The sequence below is a fragment of the Gallus gallus genome, chromosome 2 (genome assembly GCF_016699485.2).
Source record: "Gallus gallus isolate bGalGal1 chromosome 2, bGalGal1.mat.broiler.GRCg7b, whole genome shotgun sequence".
Taxonomy (NCBI): Eukaryota; Metazoa; Chordata; class Aves; order Galliformes; family Phasianidae; genus Gallus; species Gallus gallus.
The window spans coordinates 6,286,834-6,314,014 of record NC_052533.1 but is presented as its reverse complement, the minus strand read 5'-3'; the positions used below and the strand labels follow the sequence as shown (position 1 = coordinate 6,314,014).

At 47.3% G+C, this 27,181-nt stretch overlaps 2 protein-coding genes across 39 annotated transcripts in view; both read left to right on the top strand.

Moving 5' to 3' along the window:
• PRKAG2 (protein kinase AMP-activated non-catalytic subunit gamma 2) overlaps positions 1–3,688 on the top strand; it is a 182,415-nt gene extending 178,727 nt beyond the window's left edge. For 22 of the 25 annotated variants that reach the window (XM_046921537.1, XM_046921527.1, XM_046921516.1 and 19 more), the window contains 2 exons: positions 988–1,081; positions 2,731–3,489. In XM_046921537.1, the coding sequence (XP_046777493.1) occupies positions 988–1,081; positions 2,731–2,762 (126 nt within the window). In that variant the 3' untranslated portion in view covers positions 2,763–3,489. 25 annotated transcript variants of the gene reach the window in all.
• A 5,646-nt stretch (positions 3,689–9,334) lies between these two features.
• Positions 9,335–27,181, top strand: part of RHEB (Ras homolog enriched in brain) — a 31,746-nt gene continuing 13,899 nt past the window's right edge. For 4 of the 14 annotated variants that reach the window (XR_006936736.1, XR_005857227.2, XM_040695386.2 and 1 more), the window contains exons 1-3: positions 9,808–10,641; positions 23,255–23,326; positions 24,407–24,481. Coding sequence is in view for 12 of the 14 variants with exons in the window: in XM_040695386.2 (XP_040551320.1) it covers positions 10,350–10,641; positions 23,255–23,326; positions 24,407–24,481 (439 nt within the window). In the remaining 2 variants the exon portion in view is untranslated. Of the gene's footprint in view, positions 9,709–9,807; positions 10,642–16,878; positions 17,836–17,910; positions 18,023–23,254; positions 23,327–24,406; positions 24,482–27,181 lie in introns of those variants that run through there. The other 10 variants (XM_040695389.2, XM_015281239.4, XM_040695387.2 and 7 more) reach the window with 8 other exon arrangements.

The window sequence follows — 27,181 nt, the reverse complement described above, 5'->3', positions numbered from 1 at the left end:
GGCGAAACTGTGCATATGCTTAATATGAGTAGAATTCCCATGTTGTGAAAAACCCCTCAGAAGTTCCATCAGGTGACTTTGACGTGCAGCTTCCTGCATCAGCTCGAGCTTTTTCCTGAAACTCAGTGATTTCAGCATTGCTGATGCACAGATTCCAAATGTGGCCGATCTTATTAATATCTTTAGAAGCTTTAAACGTTTGGGTTTTCAGAACAACTCCTACCCTTTGGCTCCGTCTAAACATAGTGAGGCTATGCAAAAATGAGTCAGTCAAAGCCACAAGGGAGGCAGTAATTGATGCTATTTTTAGCTGCCAGACAAATGCTTGATCTCACTGGATGTGAAACAACTACATTGTCCATTTTTCTTGAATTCGTTACACTGGGAGAAGAAAGAGAGTGTCTGTATGCACACATTGAAAATATCCCCAACGTAGTTTTGTCAGAAAGAAAATGCAAAACATATTCTCCCAGTTTCCCACTATTTTGTTTCCTCACAGTGTCACAGTGTCAGCTGAGTGTGACTCTGCAAATACATTCGAGATCCTCTTTTTCTTTTTGCTTTATCTGAATGGCAGTGAAGTGGTTGACCTCCACAATAAATTCACATCTGTATTAAGACACTGCAGCTTTCTTGCTCTCACTTCTGTGAAAAGATGAGAATTTTTTTTCACTTTCTTCACAATTGCATTTGATCAGTTAGACTTGAAGTCCAAATTCATTCAAGTAAGAAGCAAAGCAGTACCAAGCTCTCAACTTTTGGTAAACATCCTTCCAAGGATGACCTCTTTATGAGGCAGCTCAGCTGTGACCCTTTGGTTGCAGTGCTGAGATGAGGGCACTCTCCCATTCTGCAGTATTTTTAAGACATAGATCGTGGCTTGTCTGCCATTTCAAGTATGATTTCATTGCCATCAGACTGCTGTGTGCCTTTAGCTTTTAATTCCCATCAGGAAAATCTCTCTCAAAATGTTTTCCCTGCTTGCAGGTTCATCGTTTGGTGGTAGTGAATGAAGCAGATAGCATTGTGGGTATCATCTCCCTTTCTGACATTCTACAGGCTTTGGTACTCACACCAGCAGGTATGGATGTTGCATTCTGATGTTTGCCGTAAGTCATTCAGTAGTGCATACAGCTTGCTGGTCTTTGCTGGTATGATAACGATAATACACTGCTGATATTAAAGTTTTCTAAGTTTGATTATACTCTTCAAATAAGCATTTCATTTCTCTGCAGGTAAAAGCCAACAAAGTGCTTATCTGTCAGACTTTTGTCAGTCTTTTTGCTGTGTCAGAGACGTCACCCCAGGGTGAATTATCCCAGTAGAACTCTCTGACGTATCACTAATCTTGATCAGGTTCCTTTTAACCACAGTACCTAACAGTACGTTTAATTATTTCTGCTACTTTGACACGGATTGTCCTGTTGGTTTTTAGTTTTCCTCAAGTTACTGATCTGCTCTGCCTTCTTAACTGGAACTTCACTTTGGTTGTGTAAATGACCTCAGTGTCACAACAACTAAAGCAAAGTCCTCCTCTGGCTTTGTGAGAAAGACAGAAAGCGTCTTAAGATCACAGTTCTGCCTTCAAAATACCAGGTTGAGGAGGCAGAGCTGAACAGGGGAGTTACAAGGGGAGTTCCCACTCCCGTACAGAGGTCATGTGCTTCTGGTGCTTAGCGTGTGGCAGCTCTCCCTCTCATATGAACCCTCTGTGAGCTGCTCTATCCCACTGATCTAGTGGGAAACTTGGCCTGCAAAAAAGCTGTGGATTCATCAGGCTGTCACAAAAGAGCCCAGCCCTGGAGAGCAGGAGGTAGCACAGCGCACAGGCAGGGCTGTGCTGCCACTGAGGTGGGGTGACAAAGTAAGGATGTCTGCAACGTAGGTCTAGTTTGTGGAGGTTAGAGTGTGATTCACCTCTTAAAGTGGATGTATGAGGGTAACCAGGTAAATCATGCCTTGTAAATGCCCTTTTTCCTTTACTGACCAGAAAAAAAAATGCATTGACTGACGGGAATTGAGGCCGATATGCAGGAGGGGGGAAAAACTCAGTTGTGACGTGAAAACTGGGTGAAAGTAATGAATTTTTCAGTGTTTGTGATGACACATCACCAACAGTAACTCCAGGTTGTTGGCAAGAGCTTCCTGCTCACTGGAGCTGGATGTTGACACCAGCTCGCTGTAGGGGTCAGTCATTGCCCAGGCAGTGCTTGGAGAGGAGGCACAGCGCTACGTGGTTCTGCTGAACAGCAATCCTGGATTCCTACTGCATGCAGAATGTGCCTCTGAGCCAGAAAAATCAGTCAATGCAATGTAGTTAAACTGAATTCCTACCTTGTGTTTTGTTTTGGTTTTTTTTCCCAAGTATGACCTCACTTTTTAAGAGCACTATGATGATTAAACTTGGCTCCCCGAGCAGATGGACAGGCTTGCAGCGTGGCGTTTTGGGGGAGCGGTACTTCAAAGGCAGTTTTAGTCACTTCCCAGCAGCGTGACTTGGAGAATTACCCTGCCAATGAAGTTAGAAGGAGTAATGGCCTCCAGGCTTTCCTCAGCCTGCGTTAGCATTCAGCAGTCCTGAAGTGTGCTCTTTGTGGATGGTGCCCAGTCCAAAGGCTCTGGTAATGCGGTCAGACAACAGTTGCAGCATTCAGAACGAGCGGTGCCGTTCCGTGAGGCAAGTGCTGTATGCATAAGGAAATCACACCTGCTTTCCTCTTCTGTTAACAGGTGCCAAACAAAAGGAGAATGAAAGTGAATGACTGCTGTGAATGTATAAACGTTTGTAGGAGAATCTGAACAAAGTTTCTGGGTCAAGTTTGTCTCGAGAACAGTGACTGCAATAGAACAGAGCAGGATGGTTGAGAATGTGTTTTGGGACTTAGTGATGGATGATGAGTCTATTCCCCCCCAGTGATGTCGCAAAAAAACAAAGCAGCATGACAAAAGCTTATGTTACAATGTAGGCTTGTATTTCAAAACGTCTTCAGAACATTTGCTGGAAGACTTCACACGATGTCCTTCATTAAAATGCACTGTATTCTGAACCTTTTTCATTTTGTATTTGACAGAAGTCACTGGTCAGCAATGGATATATGTGACATAAGGCAAGTGTATGGCATATTCATATCATAGTGCCTTATGTCAAAATACAGCAATATGTCATCACTGTTGCCCATCACTGTCAAAGGAAGTATTGTGTTAAATGAGACACTGTATTTGAATGTGAAAGTCTTTAAACCTAAACCAAATCAGTTTCAGTTCTCATTAGACTTGTCATAAAAGCTGTAATTTGAATATCAGTAGACTTCTTTAAAACTTTAATGACAGTTTTGTGTTAAATGTTGCATTCTGAACCGAGATGTAAAACGAGACTGATTTTAAAAACAGCTTTATTTATTTTTACTTTCATGACAATTTTTTACACATCTTTGGTGGATAGCTAAGATTTCACCATATCCATTAATAAACTGTTGATTGTTATACAAACCAGTGGCAGATTTTCTCATTATTTACAACGTTGGAGTTGTAGGGCTGTTGGTCAGCCCACGTGAGTTGAGTTGGAGGTTCCAGCTGTGCTCTGTACTGTACTGTGTGGGCACTGTGTGGGAAAGGACGTGCCAGAGAACCAGGCTTTCCACTGTGTTGAAGTGTAAAGTGATGTCTGTACGACTAAAATGCGACCCTGTATTGTATGTGATTTGTACAGAAGCCGAGGAGTGAAGAAGGCCGTGGGGTTTTGCTGATGTAAATGTACTGTAACGTTTGACGATGAGATTTTTATAATTGTAGATGGAAGAAATTAAACCCTCCAACATCCGTTCGGTGTTAGTGGTTCTCGCCACGTTTTTGTGCACGTATGATGGACGTGTGCTTTGGGTAATGTAAGCTCTAAAGAGACATTAGCATTTTCCTTCGGCTTATAAGGCAGCCTGTGCTGATGGCACGGTGCAGGTAGTGCTGCTTCTGACAGTGCTGTGTTTCCAGTGGGAATGTGGTCCCAGAATAATAGCACTGCATTGACCCTTTAGTTTATCATGTATAAGCACTGAAGGCAAAAGGTGAACTGTGGGCAGTTTGCTGACATGTGAGGTTTTTAAGAGTTAAAGAGTAAAGCCCTTTCTTCAACCTCACTTCCAGCAAGAGATTTTGGAATGAAATGTGTGAAAGTTTTCTTCCTGCTGATGTTTTTCATGTGTAAAAACGTTCTTGTACACAGCGACAAACTATTCTCTTACACTCTCATTGCAAACCTTTGTCTTGTCCAGCATCTTTTCTGACTAATGACCCTTCCAGCTGTGCTCCCTGTGCTTCTGGGAGGCAGAGAACTGAGAAAGCAGCCACCTGGTGGGGCCAGCTGCACGTTGCTGCCATCACAGACTCCAGCAGCCCAGCTCTGCTTGTCTTTGCTGGGGAAAGGAGCAGCAGAAGCCAGAAATAGCAGCTCTTGTGCTTTGTGAGCTGGGTGGAAAGGGGTCATTGGTGGTAAGTTGCAATTTCACGTGGTCGGCACTACCTGTAAATGCCATCCAAGCTGCACAGGTGTGACTTCTCGAAAGCCTGCTTGCTGTTCCAGCACCAGAATTACAGCCTTCCTTAGAAGGTATGGGATGGAATTGCCTAAATGCAGCCCTCCATCTCCCTCTGCCTAGCACGAGCCTGCAGGAACAACGTTTTCAGTCCTACGTTAGGGTAGTTCTGAAAAAATGAAGGGTTGAGCCACTGATAGATGCTTTTTTCTTACATTATATTTAGCACAAAGTCTTTTGGCCCTATTCCATCCAGACAGCTTTGTGCCTGTCTGCATAAATTAGCATGCAGGAAGCCAGAATGAATTTGCAGTTTTCAAACAACCATGCACAGAGTCCCTGTTTTAACATTATTACAAGTGCCGTGCATGTGTTATGGACACAGAGCTAGCAAAATCATGGAAAGCTGTTTTCCTCAGTGATGCAAAACTGTATTCAGAGGATTTCTACCCCTGCTTTCTGAAATTCAGTGCTGAGTATTAATTTAAGCGTGACAAAAGTATCATCAAAAAGGCATTTTCCCTTACCGTGCTCCTTGTCCTGGCACAAGTAGCTGTTAGACAAAACTAAACAAACCATGTCATTTTAATGCAGGTTGGTTTAGTACAGAGCTAGGAAACTGCTTGTACCAGCTTAACCAAGGGATAGAAGTAAATGGGGGTAGAGAAAGGAGGGATGACTCGCTAGGGAAAAGCAATGCAGTTGGTACCTATAGAGCTGAGAGCGCAGCAGTGTTCCCCCAAATCCCCTTTCTTTACACAGATGTGGTGATGCTGCAGGCGGAGGTGGCAGGGAGTTCCTCCTACAGCTCTGATGGGCTGTTCCATAGCATAGATTGTCATTCCCAGGGGTGAGGTGCTGTAGAAGGTGGATTCCATTCAGCCAGCCGGATGGTAAAGCCTACGTGATTGATTCCTGTGCTGCCCCGTGTGTTTCCTTGCCAGCAAGAGATGTCTGCACAAGATAATTATTCTGAAGTACTTCTTGGTCTTGGAAGGGAGCAGACGATGTTTGCTATTGACCTGCTGTGGATGTGTCTAAGGAAATGTCTTTGTAGAACTATGTTTGCCATTATTTTTTTAACAAAGCTCAGCCCCTCAGTATTTTATACTATCTGGAGATGCTGTGAGCTCAATACTTTGGAAAATTGTCCTTTGCTGACATGGATCATTTGGCTGATAACATTTCCATGTTGTTTTACTTCTGGACTCCTTTCAGTTAAGAGGTCTGAGGTCTGTAAGCCTCGCAGACGGTATTTGCTGTTTACTAGCAACTGAATTGCAACTGTTGAGTCTGAGGCCTATTCATCTCCAGTCCTACAGAATATTGCTCTGCTGGGAATGTTTGGGTAACGCAGAAAGAACCAACGTTGCTTTCCAAGGCTCGAGTTCTTGTCCTCCCAGCAGGCGAGGAATCTGACTGAAGCAGTTCCAAAACGGCTCTGAGAACACACTTTGCCATCTTTCAATTGAGCTCAGGCTAAGCTGGAGTCATTCAGTTTCGGTCCAAGCAGAGGTGAAACCATGCGTGCCTAATCCTGCTGAACAGCAGGCTCTCCGTGCCCAGCTCTCAGGAGCAGCCAGTTTGCTTCAAAACCTTACGTGCTCCCACGTTAAATGTTTACTAGGGGTAATCTCCAGGAGAAAAATGTCATTCTGAATAGTGTCATAGTACCCTTGTATCCACATCATGTGCGTTCTGCAAAAAAAGAATGTTCTGCAGGCATGCTTTTTGCTCTTAACTTCAGGTTTAAATTTAAAGGCAGTTTTGAGTGTCACTTTATTGGCACTCGTTTGTTTTATGATGATTGCATTGATTCCCACCGAGGTGCATGCAAACAGGTGACAGGTACACATACATCACGCTGGTCCCTGGGGCATCCCTGCCAGCTGCATACCGAGCAGTGAATGGCAGAAGCCCATAACATCAATAGTCTCACTGATGGGAGTTACAGGTACCATTGAATGCAGAATTCTTTCCTTTTTTTTTTTTTCCCTACCATTATTTTGTCAGTATTTCTAACCGAATATTGGAGAATATGATCTTTGTCAAATCCACGAGGGGCCAGGAACAAGTGCAGGCTGGAACTGAGTGTACTTTTTAACCTCAGTGGGCAGCAAAGTGGATGCTGTACGTGTGGGAGCGCGCCCAGCGCTAACCTTGGGTGCAATTCAAATAACTCCTCGGGAAGGTGCTGATTTGCCAGAGGATTGAGCAGGTAATTAAATTGGTAATTGCTGTTATAGGAACTGAATGTACAAGTCGGATGTGTTTTGCATTTGGAACCCGAGTAGCACTGTGTTCATGGGTTTGTATGTACTGGATTGCCATAAAAATACTTAACTGCTGGGTTATGTTTCCTAGAGGAAATTCATCGCAGCTTTTTCTCCGTCACAGCAAAGCAGACACAGGCAACAAAAGACAGACGCTTTCCCGTTTCTCAACCTCAACATCTGTTCCTGATCTCACTGCATATACATGCTCTATTTGTGCCGGCACTTTTTGTTTTGGAACCCTGACCATGCCCGATGTGTTGCGTTTGTTGACCATGTCTGTTGGTAACTCGTTTGCAATAAAATGAATATAACTCAACAACGATTGGTTGTACTGGTTATACAAAGAGCACATTTGATTTGAAGGAGCATCTGGTACAAAACTGGCTTGGAACACACCCTGAGTGTGGATGTAACTCGTTCCAGTGTTCTCTGAACTCCCTTGTAGCTCACAGGACAATCTGCAAACACTCTAGGAATGAAGATTCTGAAGTAGTGCTAGGGAAGGGCAAAGGAAAAGCCCTACTGCTAATGCTGCTGCTCCAGCCCGCTGCAGGAAAGCCACAACCTCAGCACTGCAGGAAGCACTTCAGCTTATCCCAAGTAGGAAAAACGCAACAATACATTTTCAGATCCAGATTATCTCTTCTCTGATTAAGCTGCTGCTTGAGCAGCAGCATCCCAGATTGCTCCCAAAGGCCACTTGGCAATAGCACCAAGTCCTGGTGCATGGAGAAAGGACAGAGCTGGTCTAAGAGTTCCTCATTTGCCCATTTCCAGTGCCCCAGGCAAGACAAAACGAAACGCTTGCGTTTTCCTGACGGCAGAAGGAATAGCCACTTCCTTCCAAAGAACCAATGGAAGAAAAGAAAGTTGTAGGTTTTTCCTGATTTTAAAACACCAGGAACAATGTGCTGTGGGCTCCTGCCCCACCTGCTGAGCAAGCATAGATACTATCCTAAGATGGAACATCTCCGCTGCAGTTGGAAGCAATAAGTAAATCAGCTGGTTGGGAGCAGAAAATCTGCAGTAGTAAGCTCTCTCTCTCTTTATAGACTGTGAACAAGTGGACGTTAACAGGAATGAGACAAATAGACAAAGGTCCAAAAGGTGAGATAAGAGAACAGAATAAAAGGAAAGGCCTAATCAACAGAAGTAGGGTGTCAAGGAGGAAGCAAAAACGATCAGAGAAATAAGCTTCACGTATATTTCCAGACCCATTTACGTTGTTGCAGCTCCTACCTCAGTCCTTCCAGTCCTCTGGCTTGGTAGATGGCCCAAACGTTGGGCAATGCCATGGGTTAGAGGGGAAAGACGCAAAGATGACAGCACAGCTGCAGAGAGATTCAATGGATGGTGCTGCACCATAGCATATCATGCAATGCCAAAAGGAATCCAGTGACCTGCATTGGGCAGGACTGTCTCTCCACAAAGAACAATGTGTCTGCACACAAAGATAGGATTTCTACGTGCTATTTTTCTTCCTCAGCCTGATCATATTCCTGTGTGGGAGGACTGCATTCCTGCAAGGGAATACTCTAGGGTGATGAGAGTGGTAACCTGTTCTGTGACGTCTGGAAGTGAAATAGGTTGGACATAGAGAACAGTGTCCAACCCCGCAGCTCAAAGTACCTTGACCAACTCTTGAAATGTCTTTTCACCTCACAGGTAATTCAGAAGGGCCCACCTCACGTGACATATCACAGGTTAGCAGCACTTAGCCATGGAGATGCTGTAATCCACGGGATGGTAGGCCAGGTGGGATGGGGCTGTGGGCAGCAGCCTGATGGAGTGGCTCAGTGAGCACTTGGCAACCCCACCCACAGCAGGGCATTGCAACTGGGTGACCTTAGAGGTCCCCCCCAACCGAAGCTGTACTGTGATTCTATGAAATGGTCTCAGATTGCAACAAGAGAGGTTCAGGTTGAACATTAGGAGGAACTTCTTCATGGGGAGGGTAGTCAAGCAGTGGTAGAGGCTGCCCACAGAGGTGAAATCCCCATCCCTAAGGGGTGTTTTAAGAGTTGTGGTACTGAGGGATGTGATATAGCAATGGGACTCGCTAGGTCGGGTCAGTGGTTGGACTGATGACCTTTTCCAACCTAAAGGATCCCACGAAGAATACAGCCAGGCAATCCCAAACAATGCAGGTACCGCCATAAAGCTCGCCTGCTTCTTCAGAAGCAGATCGCTCCTGCCTACCAGGAGCAGCTCTCACCTCAGGGAACGTAGGATGCGCACCCCGAGCTCACAGCACAACCACCGTCCTGAGGGGTGCGTTGATCCCCCCGAGGAACCGCGCACACCACAGCTCCCACAACCCGCGCCGCTCCCAACCGCCCTCTAAAAGAGCAGCGCTGCGCACGCGCGGCTTTCAAGCCCCGTCCAGCCAATCCCCTCCCGCGCAGCGCCTCAGCCCCGCCTCCTCGCTTTGAACGCCGATCTCAGCCAACCACCGCCGCCTAACCGCGCGGAGCGGCCCAATCAGCGGCCGGCGCGGCGGAGAGGCGGGGCGGAGGGGGCAGGCATGACGCAGCGAGTTTTTCCTCGCGGCGCTTGGCGCCGGCTCTCGGCGCGGTGGCGGCGAGGTCGCCGCTCCGGCCTGTGACGCGTGACGCACAGGTACGTGAGGGGCTGGCGAGCCCGGCGGTCACGTGGGGCGGGCGCTGTTGCCGCTGTTGCCGCCGCCGCCAGGCGCCGCGGGTCCCGCGCGCTCGGCCCGTCGCCGCCGCCGCCCTTCCCCCGCGCCGCATGAGGCTGACGGCGCTCCCACAGCCGCCCGCCGCCCGCCGCCTCCTCCTCCTCATCCGCCGCCGCCGCCCTTGATGTGGTTCGGGGCCGGGCGGGGGACAAGATGCCGCCGTCCAAGTCCCGCAAGATCGCGATCCTGGGCTACCGGAGCGTAGGTGAGCGCGGGGCTCCGAGGGGAGCGGGCGGGCGCCGGCGGCGACAGGTGCAGGGCCGGGGCGGGCCGGGCCCCGCGCGGCCGGGCGGGAGGCGGGCGGGAGGCGCCATGGCGGCGCCGCAGAGCGCTGCGGGCCCGGGGCCGCGCCGCCGTGCGCCTCTGCCCTTAATTGGACAGGGGACGGCCCGGGCCCGGGGGGGGGAAGCGGGGTGCGAGGGGGCTGCGAGCGTTGGAACGGGGCGGGGTGCCGGCTCGGCGCTGCCGGGGGCCCTCGGGGGCTGCGGGCGAAGCTCCGCGTCCCCGCGGTCACAGCCCTGGCGGCGCGTGCCCCGCGCTGAAGGCCCCGGGCGCTCCGCGTGCCCTTCGCTCCGATTTCTGCCCGTTTCCTCTCTCTGTAGACGTACGGCGATGTAGGATGAGCGTACGGACCTCTGCGGTGCCGCGCCCGCGCGGCGCAGCCCTGAAGGAGACAACTTCCCGGCACCGTCCGACCCGGCAGCGTTGCGGCATCCCGCGGCTGCCGGCCCTCCTCCTGCAGTCCGCGCTGGAAAACGGCCCCGCCGGCTTCAGCGTCGTGGGGCAGAAGCGGAGGAGCCGCGGCGTGCGGCTCTCGGCATCGATCGGCCTTAAAAGCTTAGATCGATGTTCAGGATAACGCGTGGCTGGAAATTAAGCTGCTGTAGGGAGATACCGCTCTGCTGCAGAAGGGTTTTGGCTGTGAGTGGTTCGGCTGTGGTCACGCACTCAGCACAAAGGACCTGTAACAACGCCTTTTTCTTTTCCCGAGATCAAAAAAGGTTATGTGAGCGGCGGCGTTTCTTAGATGCTGTGTTTCTTAGATGCTGTGTGCGTAGCAGCAGCCCGGCTTCAGGGCAAGGTGGTGGAAAAACGGTGCTGTGTCTGTATGGTGCTGGAAGGGAGCAGCCAGCAGGAGGTTGGTGGTTTGCACGCAACGTCTGACATGTCTCGGTCAGCCTCAGTTTGTCTCTTTACGTTTTCCTCTTTTCTTCTTGGAGCTCTGACGAAAACAAGCAATGGGCAGTGTGTGTGGGTAGGAGGAGTGCTGTAAATTCGGTGCTTTGGTCTTCCAGCTGTCAGGAAATTGGATGGTCCTGGGGTAGATAATCCATTGAGGCTGACAGCACAAATAGCGTATAGACATTGTTAATGCCGTTGTTGGTGTGACCCAGAACCCTTTGGGTGATGGTGCTCGTGTGGAAGGACGTGAGCAGAAAGTTACATCCTGCCCATTAGGATGTACTGCTGTGTTCTTTCACCTGCAGCTTCCTGAGACTGGTGTGGTTTGGGGCTTTGTGGGATGTGGTCTGTTCTGTTAGGACAACTGCTCGTTGTAGACACGAAGAAGAAAAGGGAAGTAGTAGGTTTGTCTTTCATTAACCTTGACAACTCTGTTGCCTTGCTTGTTCTTAGGTACAACTCTTGCATGTTAAAGCCACAGAGTTACTCCTCTTAAGCACGGGAACTTACGTTTCTAGGCAAATATTTACATCGAAGTTCCAGCAGTAGACAGGAGTTGTTGGTTGTTCCATCATGTAGGGCTGTCAGAAAAACAAGGAGCATAGACCATGAGTTGAAGGCTGGGTCCTTTGTCCACCCAAGAATGCCTTGTAAAGTCCAGGAGAATAGCAGCATGGTTTGGCTTCAGAAAGACTTTTAGGTAAGTCTTGCCTGGTATCACGATGGCAGGAATACCACTTGAACTCTGTGTAAAAGAGAGGATCCCATCTCATTTTAGAAGAGGAAATGAGGGATGATACCTGTAGGGAAAGATTACCATTCGAACAGAACTAATTTTCATCAGGGTGGGGAATAATTCCAAGATCTGAAGGGCTGTTGAAGGCTTCTGAGCTTCCTTTTATAAATAGGGAACTGCCATTAACCTTAACCTTAGCTTTGACCCTGCAGTCTGGGAGGCTGCTCTGTTACGCTGTGAAACGTTTCCAGCTCTGTGGCTCGAGTGAGTGCTGAGGTGACCTGGGCTGTGGGGTTGGGTGATCATGTAATTTGCATATAGAGCACGAGATGAGAACGATTAGAAAATGGTGACCTTTTCTCCCGTCTCTTTCAGTTCTGTGCTGAAATAACCAGGCTGACACGTTTCAGGCCGTGAGCTGTTCCCTGCAGCTGATGATTCGACAGCTTTGTGGCTCTCTCAGGCTCTGAGCACGCATGGTATCAGGCAGGCATGTGCCCCACAAGGCTTTGTGAGACATGAGTCTGAGTGTTCGCTGGCTTCATGCTAAGCCCTTGGTTTTCCCTGGTATTAAACCATACTCTTATCCCAGCAATGCCAAACGGTGCAGGTTGGGAGTGCTGTTCTGATGGCTGTTGGTATAGAAGGTTCAGGAGCCTGCTTGTTCCAATCCACTCCCTCTTATCTTTCAACACTGCCATCAGCCTTTCCTATGTGAAAGCAGCGCGTTCTGCTGTGGGAGGGATCCCAGCAGCCTACGTCCTGGGGCAGGGAGATGCAGGGGAGCGTTGCCAGGAACTTCAGGACCTGTTGGTGGGGAAGGCCAATTGTTTGCACGTAGCATGCTGGTTGTGGCATGAAGCTAGATAGAAATCTCCCAGGAATGTTATCTTTGGGTATTGCTTGTGCTTGAATGGATCTAAAAAGAAAGTTACGGTGCATTATGTAAGCAAGATAGAGTCAGGTGGATTTTTAGCTTAAAGTTTGGTAGTTTGCTAATGGGAGGAATTTGTCTTTGAGTGCTGCTGTCTGTGAAGTGACCGGAGCAGACCAGCTCCTTGAGATCTGATTCCAGAAGAAGGCTGTCCTGTGTGTGATGGAGCATATGATTTCATGCAGTTATAAAACATAGCCTTAGCTAAAAGGAATCGTCATGTTGCCCTCATTGTGTCCTCGTAATTTGTTATTTCCATTTATGTTTGGGGTCTGTGGAAACGATTCAGCCAAGACTGAGGTACTGATGTATGGATGGTCACTGTTTCTTCAGAGCAACATCCACCCTGAAAAGCAGTGCGGAGTTGTCCAAAATGCTTTGTAGTCACGTTGGTTCTTTTTGTTTATAGAAAGAAAAAGGTCCATTCTGACCGTATCAGTGAGGTTTCCTGGGTTATTTTGTACCAGAGCTTATTGCTGGAATTCTCTGCGTCGTGCTGAAGTGTGGGTGTCCCATCCTGGAGGGTTCAGGACCAGGCTGGAAGGGGCCCTGGGCAGTCTGAGCTGGTGGGGGCAGCTCTGCCTATGGTGGATGTTGAGACTGGATGGGCTTTGAGATCCCTTCCAGCCCAACCATTCTGTGCTGTAAGGTGAGCAGGGAGGTGCTGCTTGGATCAGATGCTTCAGTGCCCGCCTGCTATCTCAGCATCATTTGTGTTTTTGCAGCTGATTGAACTATTGCTTCTGGTGTTTGGGAGCCTGAATTGTATGCATGTGGACAGGTGAGCTGGGAGTGCTCCCTGCTCAGTTTGGAGTCAGGTTCCTGATGGCTCACCTGTGCACCTTTCACCTTTTCTCTCTTTCTGCAGCAAAGCAGCGCTTTGTGACTTTCAGCTTCCTATGTTGTGTAGGTGGAAAGCAGTCTGTGCTGCACTTCTCAGACAGAAATAGTCGTGGTCTGTGACTGCAGTAGGCAGGTAGTGGAAAAACTGGAGCTGAACTAAATCACCTGCCATATCTCCAATACGGACTTGTAATCACTGACAGTAATTCCTGACTTTTGAGAGCAAGATATTCAAGCAATACTTGAATATTGGGCTTGTATCGTAAAATGGGGCTGAAGCTTTGCTGTCTCTTGTGGAAGATGGCCTCTTAGAGCAGCGCCCTGTGAGGGTTCCTCCATTCCTGGGCAGAGGGAGGAGGTGACCTGGGAGGCAGCACACAGCCTGTGCGGCTGTCAGGTGAGAAGGAATGAAGAAATGGGCTCTGTGGCACGATGCAGTTCAGTTTACAGTATCAGCAGTGTCTGCAGTGAAGGGAATCGTGAGGCTGAGCAGGAAAATGGAGCGGGTTGGGATGCAGCCGGTGGTGGCGGTTTGTGCTGAGCCGTAGGCAGCAGCCAGAAGACCTTTCCAGTGCTTCCCTCCTTACAGCTGCAGCAGCATTGCTGGCTGGAGCGGCCACGGCAGCTCTCATTGCATTCCAGGGCGCGGGACTGCGCTGCTGCGCTCTGCAGTGATCTGATGGCAGTGGCTGAGAGTGCAGCGGCGGTAACGGCAGCAGCGGGGTTATGTGAGGACACTGCTCTGGTCTTAACTCTTTGCTTGCCTGCTCTGCTTTCTTCTAATGGCAGCACTCGCAGGCTTTGCTGGGCAATTGCAGCATTTTGCCACTTGATTACTCAACTGAGACTTACTGTTGGCAGGGGAAACCAAACAAAACGTAGATCCTGCCATTTCTAAGCTATGAAAAGTCGAAGCTCTGCGTTTAGATCCATCACACTGCCCTAAGCACAGGCTCTGGGGAGACAGGCACCTCGGCAGTATGTGCTGCCTAATGTGCCCACACACCCAGAATGGGGGGAGCGGCCTAAAGCACGGTAGCCCAATGGCTGTGGTCAACCTCCTGCATCTCCTCAAGGTGACATTGTAGAACCTGTTCGACTTAACTTTGTGTTTGGTCCAGAATCTCAACAGCTTCTCTGTGGGATCTTCATCCAACACTGTGAATGCTGCATGAGTCCCAGTGAACCTGTCCAGCTGTCAGCCTAAATTACTGTAAATCAGAAGCTGCAAGTGTGCAGTGCGGTATGTAGGAACACAGAGCTGCCCTTGTCGGCCATAAATCTGTCTGCTTAAGGACTTTTGGTTTTCTGGGGCCTGTAATTGAACTGAGCAGCAAGTTTGTTGTGTGTGTGCTAGCATGAGAAACTGAAAAGTTTCTCCTGAGCTGGGGGCGGGGAGGAGGAAGGGTGGCTGCTCTCACTGTGCTCTTTCAATCCTGATCAGGAAATGGGCTTTTGATTACGGTGCTCTCAGAGATAGCAGTGGTTCTGCACATGGGAGGAATGTGGAGGGTGTCCACGTTGTGTCACCTAGCAGATCTCTGCATGGGACTTCAGGTTATTAATCTTACTGGAATGTGGGATGTTTCAGAAGTCTGAAGTACAGTGGATGCTGAATTGTTGTTTGGCTAAAGGTTGCTTTATATTGAACTTGAAACAAGGTAAACCGAGCTGGTTTTTGAACAGCGTGGGAACAGGCTTTCTGGACAGGCTGGCTTGCTGGGCTGAGGCCATTGGGATGAAGTTCAACATGTCCAAGTGCTGGGTCCTGCACTTCAGCCACAACACCAACCAATGCTACAAGCCTGGGGCAGAGAGGCTGGATGCCTGTGTGGAAGAAATGGGCCTGGAGGTGTTGGCTGATGCTTGACTAAGTATGAGCCAGCAGTGTGCCCGGGTGGCCAAGAAGACCAATGGCATCCTGGCTTGTGTCAGAAATAGTGCAGCCAGCAGGAGCAGAGAAGTGAGCATCCCCCTATACTCAGCCCTGGTGAGGCCACACCTCGAGTGCTGTGTTCAGTTTAAATAACATTCATAGTTGCATCCAGTCTTGAAGCATCTCCTGAATGTGAAGACTACAAGTGATGTACAGTCTGCTTGGAAGCTGTGGAAACGCTCAGTGGATCAAAGGCAGAAGTGCAGACTGCGCCAGGGAGTCAGAATCACTGCTTCTATCTCTGCTTTGAAAACCTGCAGAAATGAATCAGCTGGCTCCGTTGCTTTGCAGAGCGACCTTTGGGTATCTTACAGAATATCCATTGCCTGCGGATGTCCACTGACTCCTCATTTAGATGTAGGTGTTGCTCAGCTCTCCTGCAACATAGGAGTGATTCAGAAGTCCTTAACCTGTTTGGATGCACAGGTTCTGCCTCAGCTCACCGTATGGAATTCCATCTGTGTGCATGCAAGTGTTAGATGCCACATGGAGGATGCGGCACGAGGGTGGTGAAAAAGGGTAGATAAATGAATGTTGTGAGTTCCTGGGTGCGGGTTGTGGATCATCAAGCATAATGTGCCAATCAAGACCAGGAGAGAAGAGCAGCCTGTGGGCCCTGGGAGGTCCTGCAGCAGGGAAAGCTGGGACTTCTGGGAGTTCCTACGTGAATGAGAACACGAGGAGGAAATTTGTCGTTGTTTGATTTGGATGAAATCCTTAAGAATTTGTGGCTAAGGGCCAGAGTTTAATCTTTTTAAGGCAGAAGACTAGATAAGTGATTTCTGAAGGCCTTTTAAGGAGCAGAACACCCTACCGTGTGATGCTCGTCCAGAAGAGCTGCGGTTCTCATATCTTAAATAGACGATAACTGAAGAAATGCTTAATCCTCATTATGGAATAGATTATGCCTTAAACAGTGAGGTCTTTATAATCTAACAGCACAGCATTGATGCATGAGGGGTTAATATTTCTGGAACGGTTATATCACTGTCCTTAAATTAATTTGGAAAAAGAGGGAACGCATGAGTGGTCTGCAGTGTGTGGGTGCCTACATGTGCCAGTGCTAAACGAAATTATGCTATTAATGTGTCCCTTCACAACATTGTCTCCTGAGTTAGTGGGATACATCTGTCTGGCTTCAACAGCTTGTCAGATTGCATTGCCAGAACTTCCTTCAAGATGTCCGACCTCCTTTAAAGGTACTTCTGCTACATGCAAAAGAGCTGGGATGCACAATGTGTAGGAGAACGCCAGGAAATCTGTCCTGCAAATTGACATAGCAGTCCAGCACTTGATGTGAATGCAGTGGGGTATGTTATGCTTTAAGGCTTGGTCTCCCATCACTAAGGGATTTTTTTGGTGTTCTAAATAGTGTTTCAGAGTTATCATTTTGAATTAGGCCTGGAAGTTTCTGATTGGAAACTTGAATGTCAGCAGGCACTGCTGCTTCATTTTCAGCACTGCTGCTCTCTGCAAGGCTTCCTTGGGAGATGGGTGTTTCTAATGCTGCTTTGCTTCATCCACATGGCTTGGCATGGTGAAGGAATCCTCAAGAGAGGTGTTGTGTTTGGAGTTAGGAGTGAGTCAAAACTCTTGATAAATCTGTTGTTGGTTGCTAAACTTCAATCTCGAAATGACTTAAATGCAGGACAAGCCAGGTTTGTTTTTCTGAGCAGAGAAGATGAGCTCTCTGACCATCTCAGAGCCACGTTCTTTATACAGCGTGTCTTACACATGAAATGTTGTCCTGCTTGCCCTCCCTCAGCTGCAGATGTGTGGTGGTGGGGCGGTCCCAGTGCAGCTGGCTGCTGGCGCTCCTTTATGTAGTGCTGGGTTTGCTTTGGTCGATGCAAACCACTTTGAACAAGTGCAACTTTATGCTCTTACAGAAAACTAAGATGATGCCTTCTCTCTTAGGAGTTCTGGGCAAAAAGACTGTGATCTTAAAGAGCCATTATCTCATTTATGATTTATAGACAGCGATGGTACTGTTGGATATAACTGTTTAATCTGAAGATGATCATGTGAGCATCCCGCTATGGCATTCAGCTGCTCACTGGGGCGTGGGCTGTATGAGCTGGAGGGTGGTGAATAGAGAAAAGCACAGGACGAGGAGTGTGTGTGGAACTGGCTTTTAAGGGCAGCCTGCCGTGGGGGAGCTTGGAGCTTCTTTCAGCATGTGGAAACCAACGGTGGGGACGACTTGTTTTCCAAATACACAGGCTGAGGGTATAAGCTGCTTCTGAGAGGCTTTGCTGTACCTACAGGAAATCTCAGCCTTTGACCTGTTGGCCCGCAGCAGTTCAAATTGTACCCGTTTCTGCCAAGTGGATGTCATGTACTTAGCTCCTTCGACACTGTTTAGAATAGACTTGAATTTACGATTAACTGGATTAACTTAAGGTTTAACTGGCTAATAGCAGAGTAATAGCTACCACCATGCTTTGAGAATGTTATTTGCGTAGGGATGCAAGACTGAACACAGTGGACATGCATGCTGCTCTGCTCTGAAGGTGGCCCTTACACTGGGGTGCTGCAGGCAGACCCCTCTGGCCTGTGGGGCTGTGCTGGACATTAACATCTGATATTACTTAGACCATTCCTTACTGTTAACAGATTTTCCTTTGTTTGCAGAGGCTGCTCTGTTACGTTGACCTTCTAGACAAAGTCCTTTCACGTTCAACTTGGTAGATTTTATGGGGTAGGGTATATTGTATAGATGTGAAGGATAGGACGTAGCACATTGCTGCTCTATCTGAATTCAGCTGTGTTGCAGGTGCTGTCATTGCCTCTGCGGTGCCTGAACAGTGGATGGAGGGCTGGTGCTGTGACTTAGAGCTCCGCTTCTTTAAGAAGTGCTAAACCTGATGGTTCTGATGTATGGAAAGGTAATTGAAGTGGTACACTGACCTCGAGCTTCAAGGAAGAGCTGACTGGGAGCTGAGAGTTGCTTCGTATTGAAGCTCTGGCTTTGAAGCTGGGGAAAAAGGAGTGCACGGAATGCATTACAGCAAGATACACGCGTTTTTATTTCTGCTGACAGAATTTTAAAGCTGATTTAATGATGAAACAACGACAGGGACTGGAAGTGTCTTTCACAGACATTTCATGTTATACGTACCCAGCAATCCAAGGAAAGGTCTGTTCCATTCAACTACCCAACTAGCTGCCTGAACTGCGTGTGCAGGGGGAGGGCTTGGCTTCTGCCCAGCACTGTGAGTTAAACTTTGCCTTGTGGGGGAAGAAAAAAAATCAGTTGTCTTTTCCTCTGAGTGTGTCATAAACTGAAACATTTGGGCCTGATTTGTCACTCAGCTTTTCTGCCAGCAAAGGTAAGAAACAGAGGTAACCAGACTGCACTAGAATACCCAAACCGTATCTTCTGACAAATGTTTCCTGAGGTTCCTGGCTTCAGTGGAGACAGTGTGCCAGCAGGATCCTTCTCTGCAAGCATCTGATGGTCATTTTTAACTCCCATTATAATGTTGATGTCACAAGGAAATAATGATGACGTGAACGAAGCTAGGTCTCAAAGCAGGTGTATATACTATGTTTAAGTGATAATCCTTCATGATTAAAGGTAATAATTGTAGAATTAAGTTGTCTCAGTAAAACGCAGCTCATGGTATCATCTCCAGAAGTTCAGAAACTGCCTTCTTCATTGGCCCAGGTGTATCATTCCTATAGTCATTAGAATGATTCACTGAACTACGTGGACATGGTCAGCAAAATAGCAGCTATGCATAATTAGTACCTGGGGGGGTTAAAGCGTTAATTGACATAGAAAGCTGCTAATGATGGAGTCTGAGATGAGTGATGAGCTAGTGATGAATTCTGCAATCTTTCCTATCTTGTGAAAAGACTTCTGTCCAAAAGCAATGCTGCTGTTTCCGTTGCTGCCCGGTTGTACCTCACTGTGCTCTGAGAGGTCATCCTGTGCTCTCCCGCACCCGTGCACCACGTGTTGGTGAGCTGAGCTGGGAACTGCTGGGCTCTCCATTTTGTGCGCTGGTGTTCCGAATTCAAACAAGGATAAAGGTCTCAATGCTCACAGTTAAATTGAACACCTCCCTGTGCTTCACAAAGACTTTCTCATGCTCAGAAAGTCGAGTGTAAATGTGCAGGAGATGCTACAATTCCGGCATGTAGGTAGGGTTTATCTAATTTGATAGGACTGACAGCATTTTGTTCTGAAATTCACTGAACCTGTTCTTGATCAGACCTCAACTGGTTGCTCTGTGGGCAGGAGCAGTTCTGTGCGGAGACAAACTTACATAAGTCGCTGGGTTTGTGGCATGAATGGATTAGATGCTGCCAGCTGCTCGGTCTTTCATAATGAAGCAAAGTATGTAAGTTGGCTCTGCTGTGGAAAAAGATGGGTTAAAGACACCGTCTGCATCTGAAAACCCAACAGAACGGGGAAGTGCAACTCCTCGCTAGTTGGCTGCTCTTAACCCTAACAGCTCTTTACTGACTACTTGTGCAGCCCATGCCTCGCATTGAGAAACCCTGCTGAGATAGAAGTGCACCGTGGCCGTCATCGTGGAGATGGCTGAGCTTGGGACAGCTGCAGCTTGCACAATGCCCTGCTTGTGGAGCTGCTGTGTGCCTTGCTGGTGGGCCGCTCGCATCATCTGTCTCCTGGAGGAAGTTGGCACTTGAGAGGATTTCAGCTGGGCTTTCCTTCTGTTGTACAGAGGAGGATGTGGGGAGGGCGGGCACTAAGGAGGAGGTGGGTCCTCTTTTGAGTGCCCACATAGTACTCAGTTGCTCACGTTCTGGGCAAACTGCCTGGTGTTAGAAAGCTCAGATTTTATGGGTGGGCCCGACAGCCCAGTTCTTGTCCAAGGAGTATAAGGGTGAGTGAATAACTCCATTCGGCAATTGTTTTGCCTTGACAATTACAATGGTTACGGCTCTTTACAAGGGTGGATACTGATAGGACGAGAGGAAATGGTTTTAAACTGATACAGGGGAGGTTTAGGTTAGATATTAGGAGCAAGTTTTTCACGCAGTGGTGGTGATGCAGTGGAACAGGTTGCCCAAGGAGCTTGCGGATGCCCCATCCCTGGAGGCATTCAAGGCCAGGCTGGATGTGGCTCTGGGCAGCCTGGTCTGCTGGTTGGCTGCCCTGCACATAGCAGGGGGGTTGAAACTGGATGAGCGTTGTGGTTCTTTTCAACCCAGGCCATTCTATGATTCCATTCTATGGTATTTGACGTGCTCTGACAGCGCTGGTCAGTGTGTCCGTGGTGTGCTTTGCTTTATTCAGCGAGTGGTCTGGTGCATGAACAGAAGTAGGACATCTTGTTCTCTGAAATGGTATTCTGTCTTGAAATTGCTGCTGTTCTGTTTTGGCAGTAGAGAATGCTTTCCTTTACCACTCTAGCATCAAATCATAAATAATAAATCATCTATGTAGATAGCCCTTTCCATACTTCTGGATGAGCTCTGAGCCCCCTGGGACTTGTATTTCAGGTAACGTAAGTCCCTTACTCCCAACTCTTCCCTTTTCTCATGTTTCTGCAGGGATGGGAGGAGTGGGAAGTCTGGAGGGCTTTGCTTACACTTATTTTGCCACAGGCTAGCCAGTGCTTTGAGTTACAGTAACCAAGTGGAGCTGGAAGAGTCACCCTATTGCCCTGCCTCAATGTTGCCTTTGCTTGATGCAATACAGAGCTGGAGGTAATGGTCTCTAGTTGCACCAATGGAGGTTCAGGTTGGGTATTAGAAACAAAATTTCTTCTTGGTAAGAGTGGTGCTGCAGTGGCACAGCTGCCCAGGGAGGTGGTGGGGTCACCCTCTCTGGAGGCACTCCAGAACCATAGAGATGTGGCACTGAGGACGTGGTCAGTGGGCATGGTGGGCGTGGGTTGACTGTTGGATTAGGTGGTCTTATCCAACCTTAGCGGTTGTGTGATTTATTTCTTTGATTCTATGGTTTATTTCTTCATAGTAAGTTTAAACTCTCTCACGTTGAGCAGAGATTGAAAATGTTAAACCACAACCTTCCTCCGGTAAGATTTTAGCAAGTGCTTTTTCACCTGGAAATCACAACTCTATGTCAGTTTGAGCTGACTTTGCCTTGTTCCTGCTCAGTACACTACTTTTGGTTTCAGTGGATGTTTGTGTCCCTAAAACTTGAAGACAGGAAAAGTACTATTGTGGAGGATAATGTGAGGAAAAGCTTAGCAAGCTGAAAAGTATTTGGTGCCTATTCCAAATGAGGGCATATTTGAGTAGAGGTTTTTTTAGACGTGCACCTGTGAGCGACGGAGCCATTGCTGCTGGTATGAGCAGCCTGACATCAGAAGCCCATCCTAGGCTGAAGTATGCTTATGGTGTTGGTGCAGTGGGATTGCAGCATCTGCCCATGCCCTCCTCCCTGCACAACAGCTGGGGGATGCAGCCAGCCCTTCTGTAAGAACACAGTTGCATGCAGTTCCTTGGCCCATGCCTGGTGGACAGTGTATTTATGTTGTAATTCTCTGAAAATGTTGCCTGATCTTTCTGGGGAAAGAGGAGATAGGAGTTCAGTGGTGACCTTAATTCTCCTCTCTGTCCGTAGTTCAAAGGATTGGAATAAAACCTGTGGGACAAAGTTCAAGCCAAGCTGTTGTTGACATTGGCCTGTATGTTTCTTGGGCATGGGCTGAGACATGGCACCGGCACTGAGCTGGGTTTCATGTTTCTGGTGCCCACTTAGGGAGCCCTGGCTTAGCAGGATACCACTGCTGCTCTTACCCATGTGGTCCTGACTGACCCCAGGTCTGGAGAGCTCCCTTATGGCTCCTGGGGGAAAGCAGGCATCGTTGTGGGGGCACACATGGATGGCGTTACGGGGAGGCTTGGTACAAAGCTTGGGGGATGTGGGAGGAGAGTGGTGGAATACTGCTGTAGTCTTGTCTGTTTGTTTGTTTGCTTCTTTCTTTTTCACTGCTAGGAGGAAAGCAGTAATTAATACAGCTGGATGTTAAATGCAGCACTGTTGGCTCTGACTCCTTCCCAGGGCTCTGTTTCCAAACTTAGCACAGGCAGCAGCAGACGACGGCTTTCAGTTCAGGATCTCTTTTAGGAGGAAAAGTGTTGGGCAGTCATCTGTGCTTTTCTGGTCTGTATATCTGAGGTACCCAGATATCCAGGTATCCAGGAACTTGATTTTAAATAAAGCAGCTTTCAGAATGTTGTGGGCTGATTTTTGAATGAACTTTCTCCACTGCAAAGTATTAACATAGCACTGTCAAAGCACTGCCAGTGGACAACGGTATCAAAAGCAATTAAATATGGGAGAACAGTTTTACCATAAACTAGTTTGTCCCAAATATCTGTTCTTTATGATGTCATTGAAGTACTCCCTCTGAGTAGGATGGTCATGATTCTAAATTCTAACTTGAGGTCATACTTTGTTTATGTTTCTTGCTGATGGGAGTGTGAAGGAGTACAGAGCGTGTACTCCAAAAGCAGCTAACACACTTGGCAATCTTTATAAGGGTATATTTATCCAGTAAGCAACACGTAATAGGATCCAGTAGGTTCCCAAATGTGGAAGATGTACTGTAATGGAAATTGTGTTAAGGCTATGGTAAAGCTTTGAAAAGTCTTTTCTTTCCAGAGCTTTGAAGTTGCTTCTTACAGTCAATGTATGTGACTCGCTTTCATTTACCATCTTGTCAAATCTTTCAAGACTGATTTGGTTCTATCTGAGGGCCTTGTTTGCCATGCAGGGACTGAAAAGGATTTCTAGTTTTCCTTGCTTCTGGATGGACAAACCCTCCAAGCAGAACAGCTCGCTGAATTATTTCTGTGAGGGTTGGACTCTGCAGCTTTTAGGTTAGTTTTAAACTGGAGGAGGCATTTAAATAATGCTATTGGATCTGCATTAGAACCAAAGCAGTACACACTGAGTAGCTTTTGCACTGTTTCTGATAAAAGTTCAGGAGACCCAGTTGCTAAATTTAGGGATGTAACTCTAAAATAGGTCACTTGTCATCTGTAGTTTACGTGTACCACGCTGCTCATATCGGCTCATCTAAAAGTGTTGCTCTGTCTGCTACCAGCTGTAAGGGGATGACAGCCTGAAGACTTATTTCAATACCAGTTGTCTTTTCCTTGCTTTGCAGGAAAATCTTCACTGACGATTCAGTTTGTGGAAGGACAGTTTGTTGATTCCTATGATCCAACCATAGAGAACAGTAAGTACATAACTGATAAGCTGCTCATCTGTAACCAACTGTCTCAGAAATCATTGTTCGTGTTATTTATGTGGGCACTTACATAGTAACATTACAGCTTTTTACTTTAACAGGTAAATACATTGGATGTTGAGTCCCTGTCAAGATAGAAATAAAAGGAAGTTAGAATAAAGTAATCAGCAGAACGAGGTTTTTGATTTATATCATTATAATTAGCAGTGCTATCAGCAGATTTTACTCAGGATTATTTTACTGGATGGAACTGAACCTCATATTACTTTTTGAAGGATCTCTTGCTTTGCTTTAGCAAATGAAGCTGGTTAATTTGCCCTTTGACCTAAATGATCTGATAGTCTATGTATGAATGTCCAGACACCATCATGATGTACTGTATTATTAGAATTGTAAACAAGGCTTGTTTTGAGATGCATCAAACAAGGTCTCATACATTAGATTTCATTATTTAAGTCTTACCATAGAGTCATAGAATAGCTTGGGTTGGAAGGGACCTTAAGGATCATCAAGCTCCAGCCCCCCTGGCCGCATGTAGAGCTGCCATCTTAACGTCACTTGGGTCAGGCAACTTTCCATTGTCTGCACTTCACAAATGCAAAGTATTTAAAGTAAACTTGTAGATTTCTGTAGACATATGGGGGTGACTTGAGAGACAGAGTCAGATGCTGTCTCTAAAGTGTGGAGAGCACCCGCATGTCCTGGTTTAGGATTTTGGCATGTTGGCACAAGGCTGACTTGTTTCCCCCTTTACGAACCCTTGTCCACAGAAACATATTGGCTGTAATTGGTGCTCTCCAGCTGTGCATCTATCACTGGCAGCATTTACCTACATGTACTCATTTTAAAACACCTCATACAGATTTACTTTCTACCTGGAATTTGGTTAGATTCTTTAGTTTCCACCAGGCTTCATGATGTATGTGTAGATGGTTCATTTGCAGGTGAATTCTGCATGTATTTGGCTCTTGGCACAGCTCACTTAATATTAAGTGTGTCGTGGCCATGAAAACTGTGGGCAGGGGGCATCCTGAAAATGTCATCATTTTGTGTGACTCTTTTGTACAGAAAACAAGCAGCATTATTATTTTGCTGGAAGCTTTGTGATCTGTGGCATGGCTGGAGGAAGTTACTTTCTGAAAGGTAGAGAATTGAAGGGCCCTTATTCTATCAGAATGTGTTGCTGGGGAGTAGGGGTGAGACCTAGAAGATATGCCCTGGGGATCAAAATAGCAGGAAGCCTACCCTGGTATAAAACCATTCTTCTGAATGGTCTGTCTTCATTTCTTTTACGTGCTTTTTATGAATGCAGACTCTTGATGGGTCAAGTCTTTTGACGTCTCCAGCTGTATGCTTTTGAGCCTGGCCAGACTTGTAAGACACCATCAACGTAACCAACTTTTAGTGTTTTACTCACTTGTGATTTTGAATCTGGTTAATGATGCCAAAAGGGGTTCAAGAATCCGGGCTCCTGCAGGAGGGATGCTGTTGAAGAACATTGCGTTTTTGCAGTGGTTTAAAGCAGGCTGTCACACTTTCATATAGGGATTGGGTGTACTCCAGTGTTACAGCACTTGAAATAAAGTTAAATATAGGCTCAACGATGGCCCAGCCTGTGTCAGCTCTGTTTTACCTCCAGAAAATTGCAACTGACAATTATCAAAGTATTATCAGCACTGATGAATGGCTGGAAAACTGTAGTACCAATGGTAACTCAGGCTTTGCAATTTTTGTCTTCAAATAACATAACTTGCATGAAAAATTGAGTTTAAAATTAAATTGCATAGGAAGGAAACTATAGCTAAGCTTTTTCTTAGGAACAAGTGTAAAATATAAGCCTTGGACTAAAAGGATATGACGAGTATTCGAGTGGCTTTGTTTTGCAGTGGAAAAAACCTCTACCTTCTTTGGAAGGGGCACAGGGAAAATGAGCTGCATCAGGTTTCACTTAATGTACAGAAAAGTCAGCACTTCTGTGCTGTGTTTTCCTTTGCTTCTATTACATTAGAACTAGAAAAGTTAGTTTATCTAAGCTAATAAGCACGTTGAATTCAGTTGCTTCCAGTAAACTTGTGCATCAGGAAGGGTAACTCGTAGCATTTTGTGGCAGCACTGGTGGTGAGTTAATTGCTTAAAGTAGAATTTCCTCTTCCTAATGTCCCAACAAGAGTGACGCTGTGATGGGTGGCTGTTAGTGAGGCAGCAGGGTGGAGAAACCAGTGGGACAATCACTTGGGAAATGGTGGCAAGAGAAGCAAAGCCATTGCAGAGCAGGAGCGCATAGAAGGAGCCTGCGTGGACACTGAGCTGAATGGATGCAGCCTAGCTCAGCCCTTCGTGGAGAAACAGAAGAATTTGGAACTCTTAAACTGGGATAAGCCCAAGAATCTTAATTTGGAACTCAAGTCAGAAGGAATAGAAAATGTGAATGTGTGCACAGCTCCAGTATTTTTTGATACAATTGTCATTAACAGGGTATTAGGAAGGGAAGGGGGCTGAAGGCACGCTAGTGGTTGTGGAGGCAATACACATAGGTTCACATGGTTGGCTAAAAGCATCCTTAAGGCTCAGCTTCTCCCACGTGCATGAAGCCAGCTGCCCTGCAGGGGTGACAGCACTTGTGCTTGGGAGCTGCTGCCGAGCAGTGTTCTCCAAGGGTGGGCATGGGGCTTTAGCTCTGCTGTGTTACACACCTGCTGCAAAAGCTGTCCTGGTGGTTGGACTGAAGAAAATCAGAAAGGGATGTGGAAGCTGGTAACTGATGTGCCCTTACGAGGAGGTTATATTTACCATTCAGTAGCTCTGGGAAAGGTTTTACACTGCTCCCCTATCTCTGCTCAGTAGCACTGGTGATCTGAAGGTCTGTCTGTGTGCCTAGTTCTGATTCCTTACCACAGTGGCTTGTTTTCACAACAGCTGCCATTTGAGCAGCATTTGCAAATCCTCTCATTCATGTTTGTGTAACTGAAATATGCTGCTTCTTAGGGAGGCAGCAGTCAGCAGCCCATGGAGTTGCTGTGCGAGTCACGCTGCTTCTTGGCTGTAGCATCTGCTGGGGCTGCACTGTGCAATTACAACTGCATCAGAGTGGGATTGTGCCGAAGGAGGAGGCTCTTCTGGTGCTGGGAGTCCCTGTTCTGAGCTAGCAGCTCCTTGCCCAGCCTGCTGTGACTGCCCACTGCTTCCCTTCCCTGCTCTGCCTCCCATTGCTCGGTACCAATGGTGGTGGTGTTTCTGCTTGGTCTATTCTGGGCTTCTAGAAGAGCTGCCATCTGTCCCTGTCCCATTTTAAATATTAACTTCACGAGGCTCTTGAACCTACTTTGATTGCAGAGTGCTTTGATTTGGATGGGAGTTGTCAGGAGACCAGAGGGTGGCTGCTGTGCTCAGGAACCTGTAATGCACTGTGTCTCCTTCATGTTTGAAGCACTGATGCTGCATACAGCAGCCCTGCATGTTAACATCTGTTCAGACGAGAATCTGTATCAGCCAAAAAGCTGTTCTGCATTCTTGCTTCGTAACCCCACAACCTTGTGCAGTGGTGCCAACAGCTCACTGACTGCATCGTGCAAGCACAGGTGTTAACGCAGCTGCAGTGCTGGGACAGATGGGGTATGGTTGGTAGGAGCTCTCTGTGAGGCTTCAGTCAAATTGCATGTGTTGCTACTGTAGTGGAAGCTGCGTGGCTGCTCTGTGCTGTGCATGTAGGCACTTGCCTTGTAGAATCATTAAAATCATTAAGGTTGGAAAAGACGTACTAAGATCACCAAGTTCAACTACTGACCCACGCCCACAGCGCCACATCTCCATGGTTTTGGAACACCTCCAAGGACGGTGACTCCC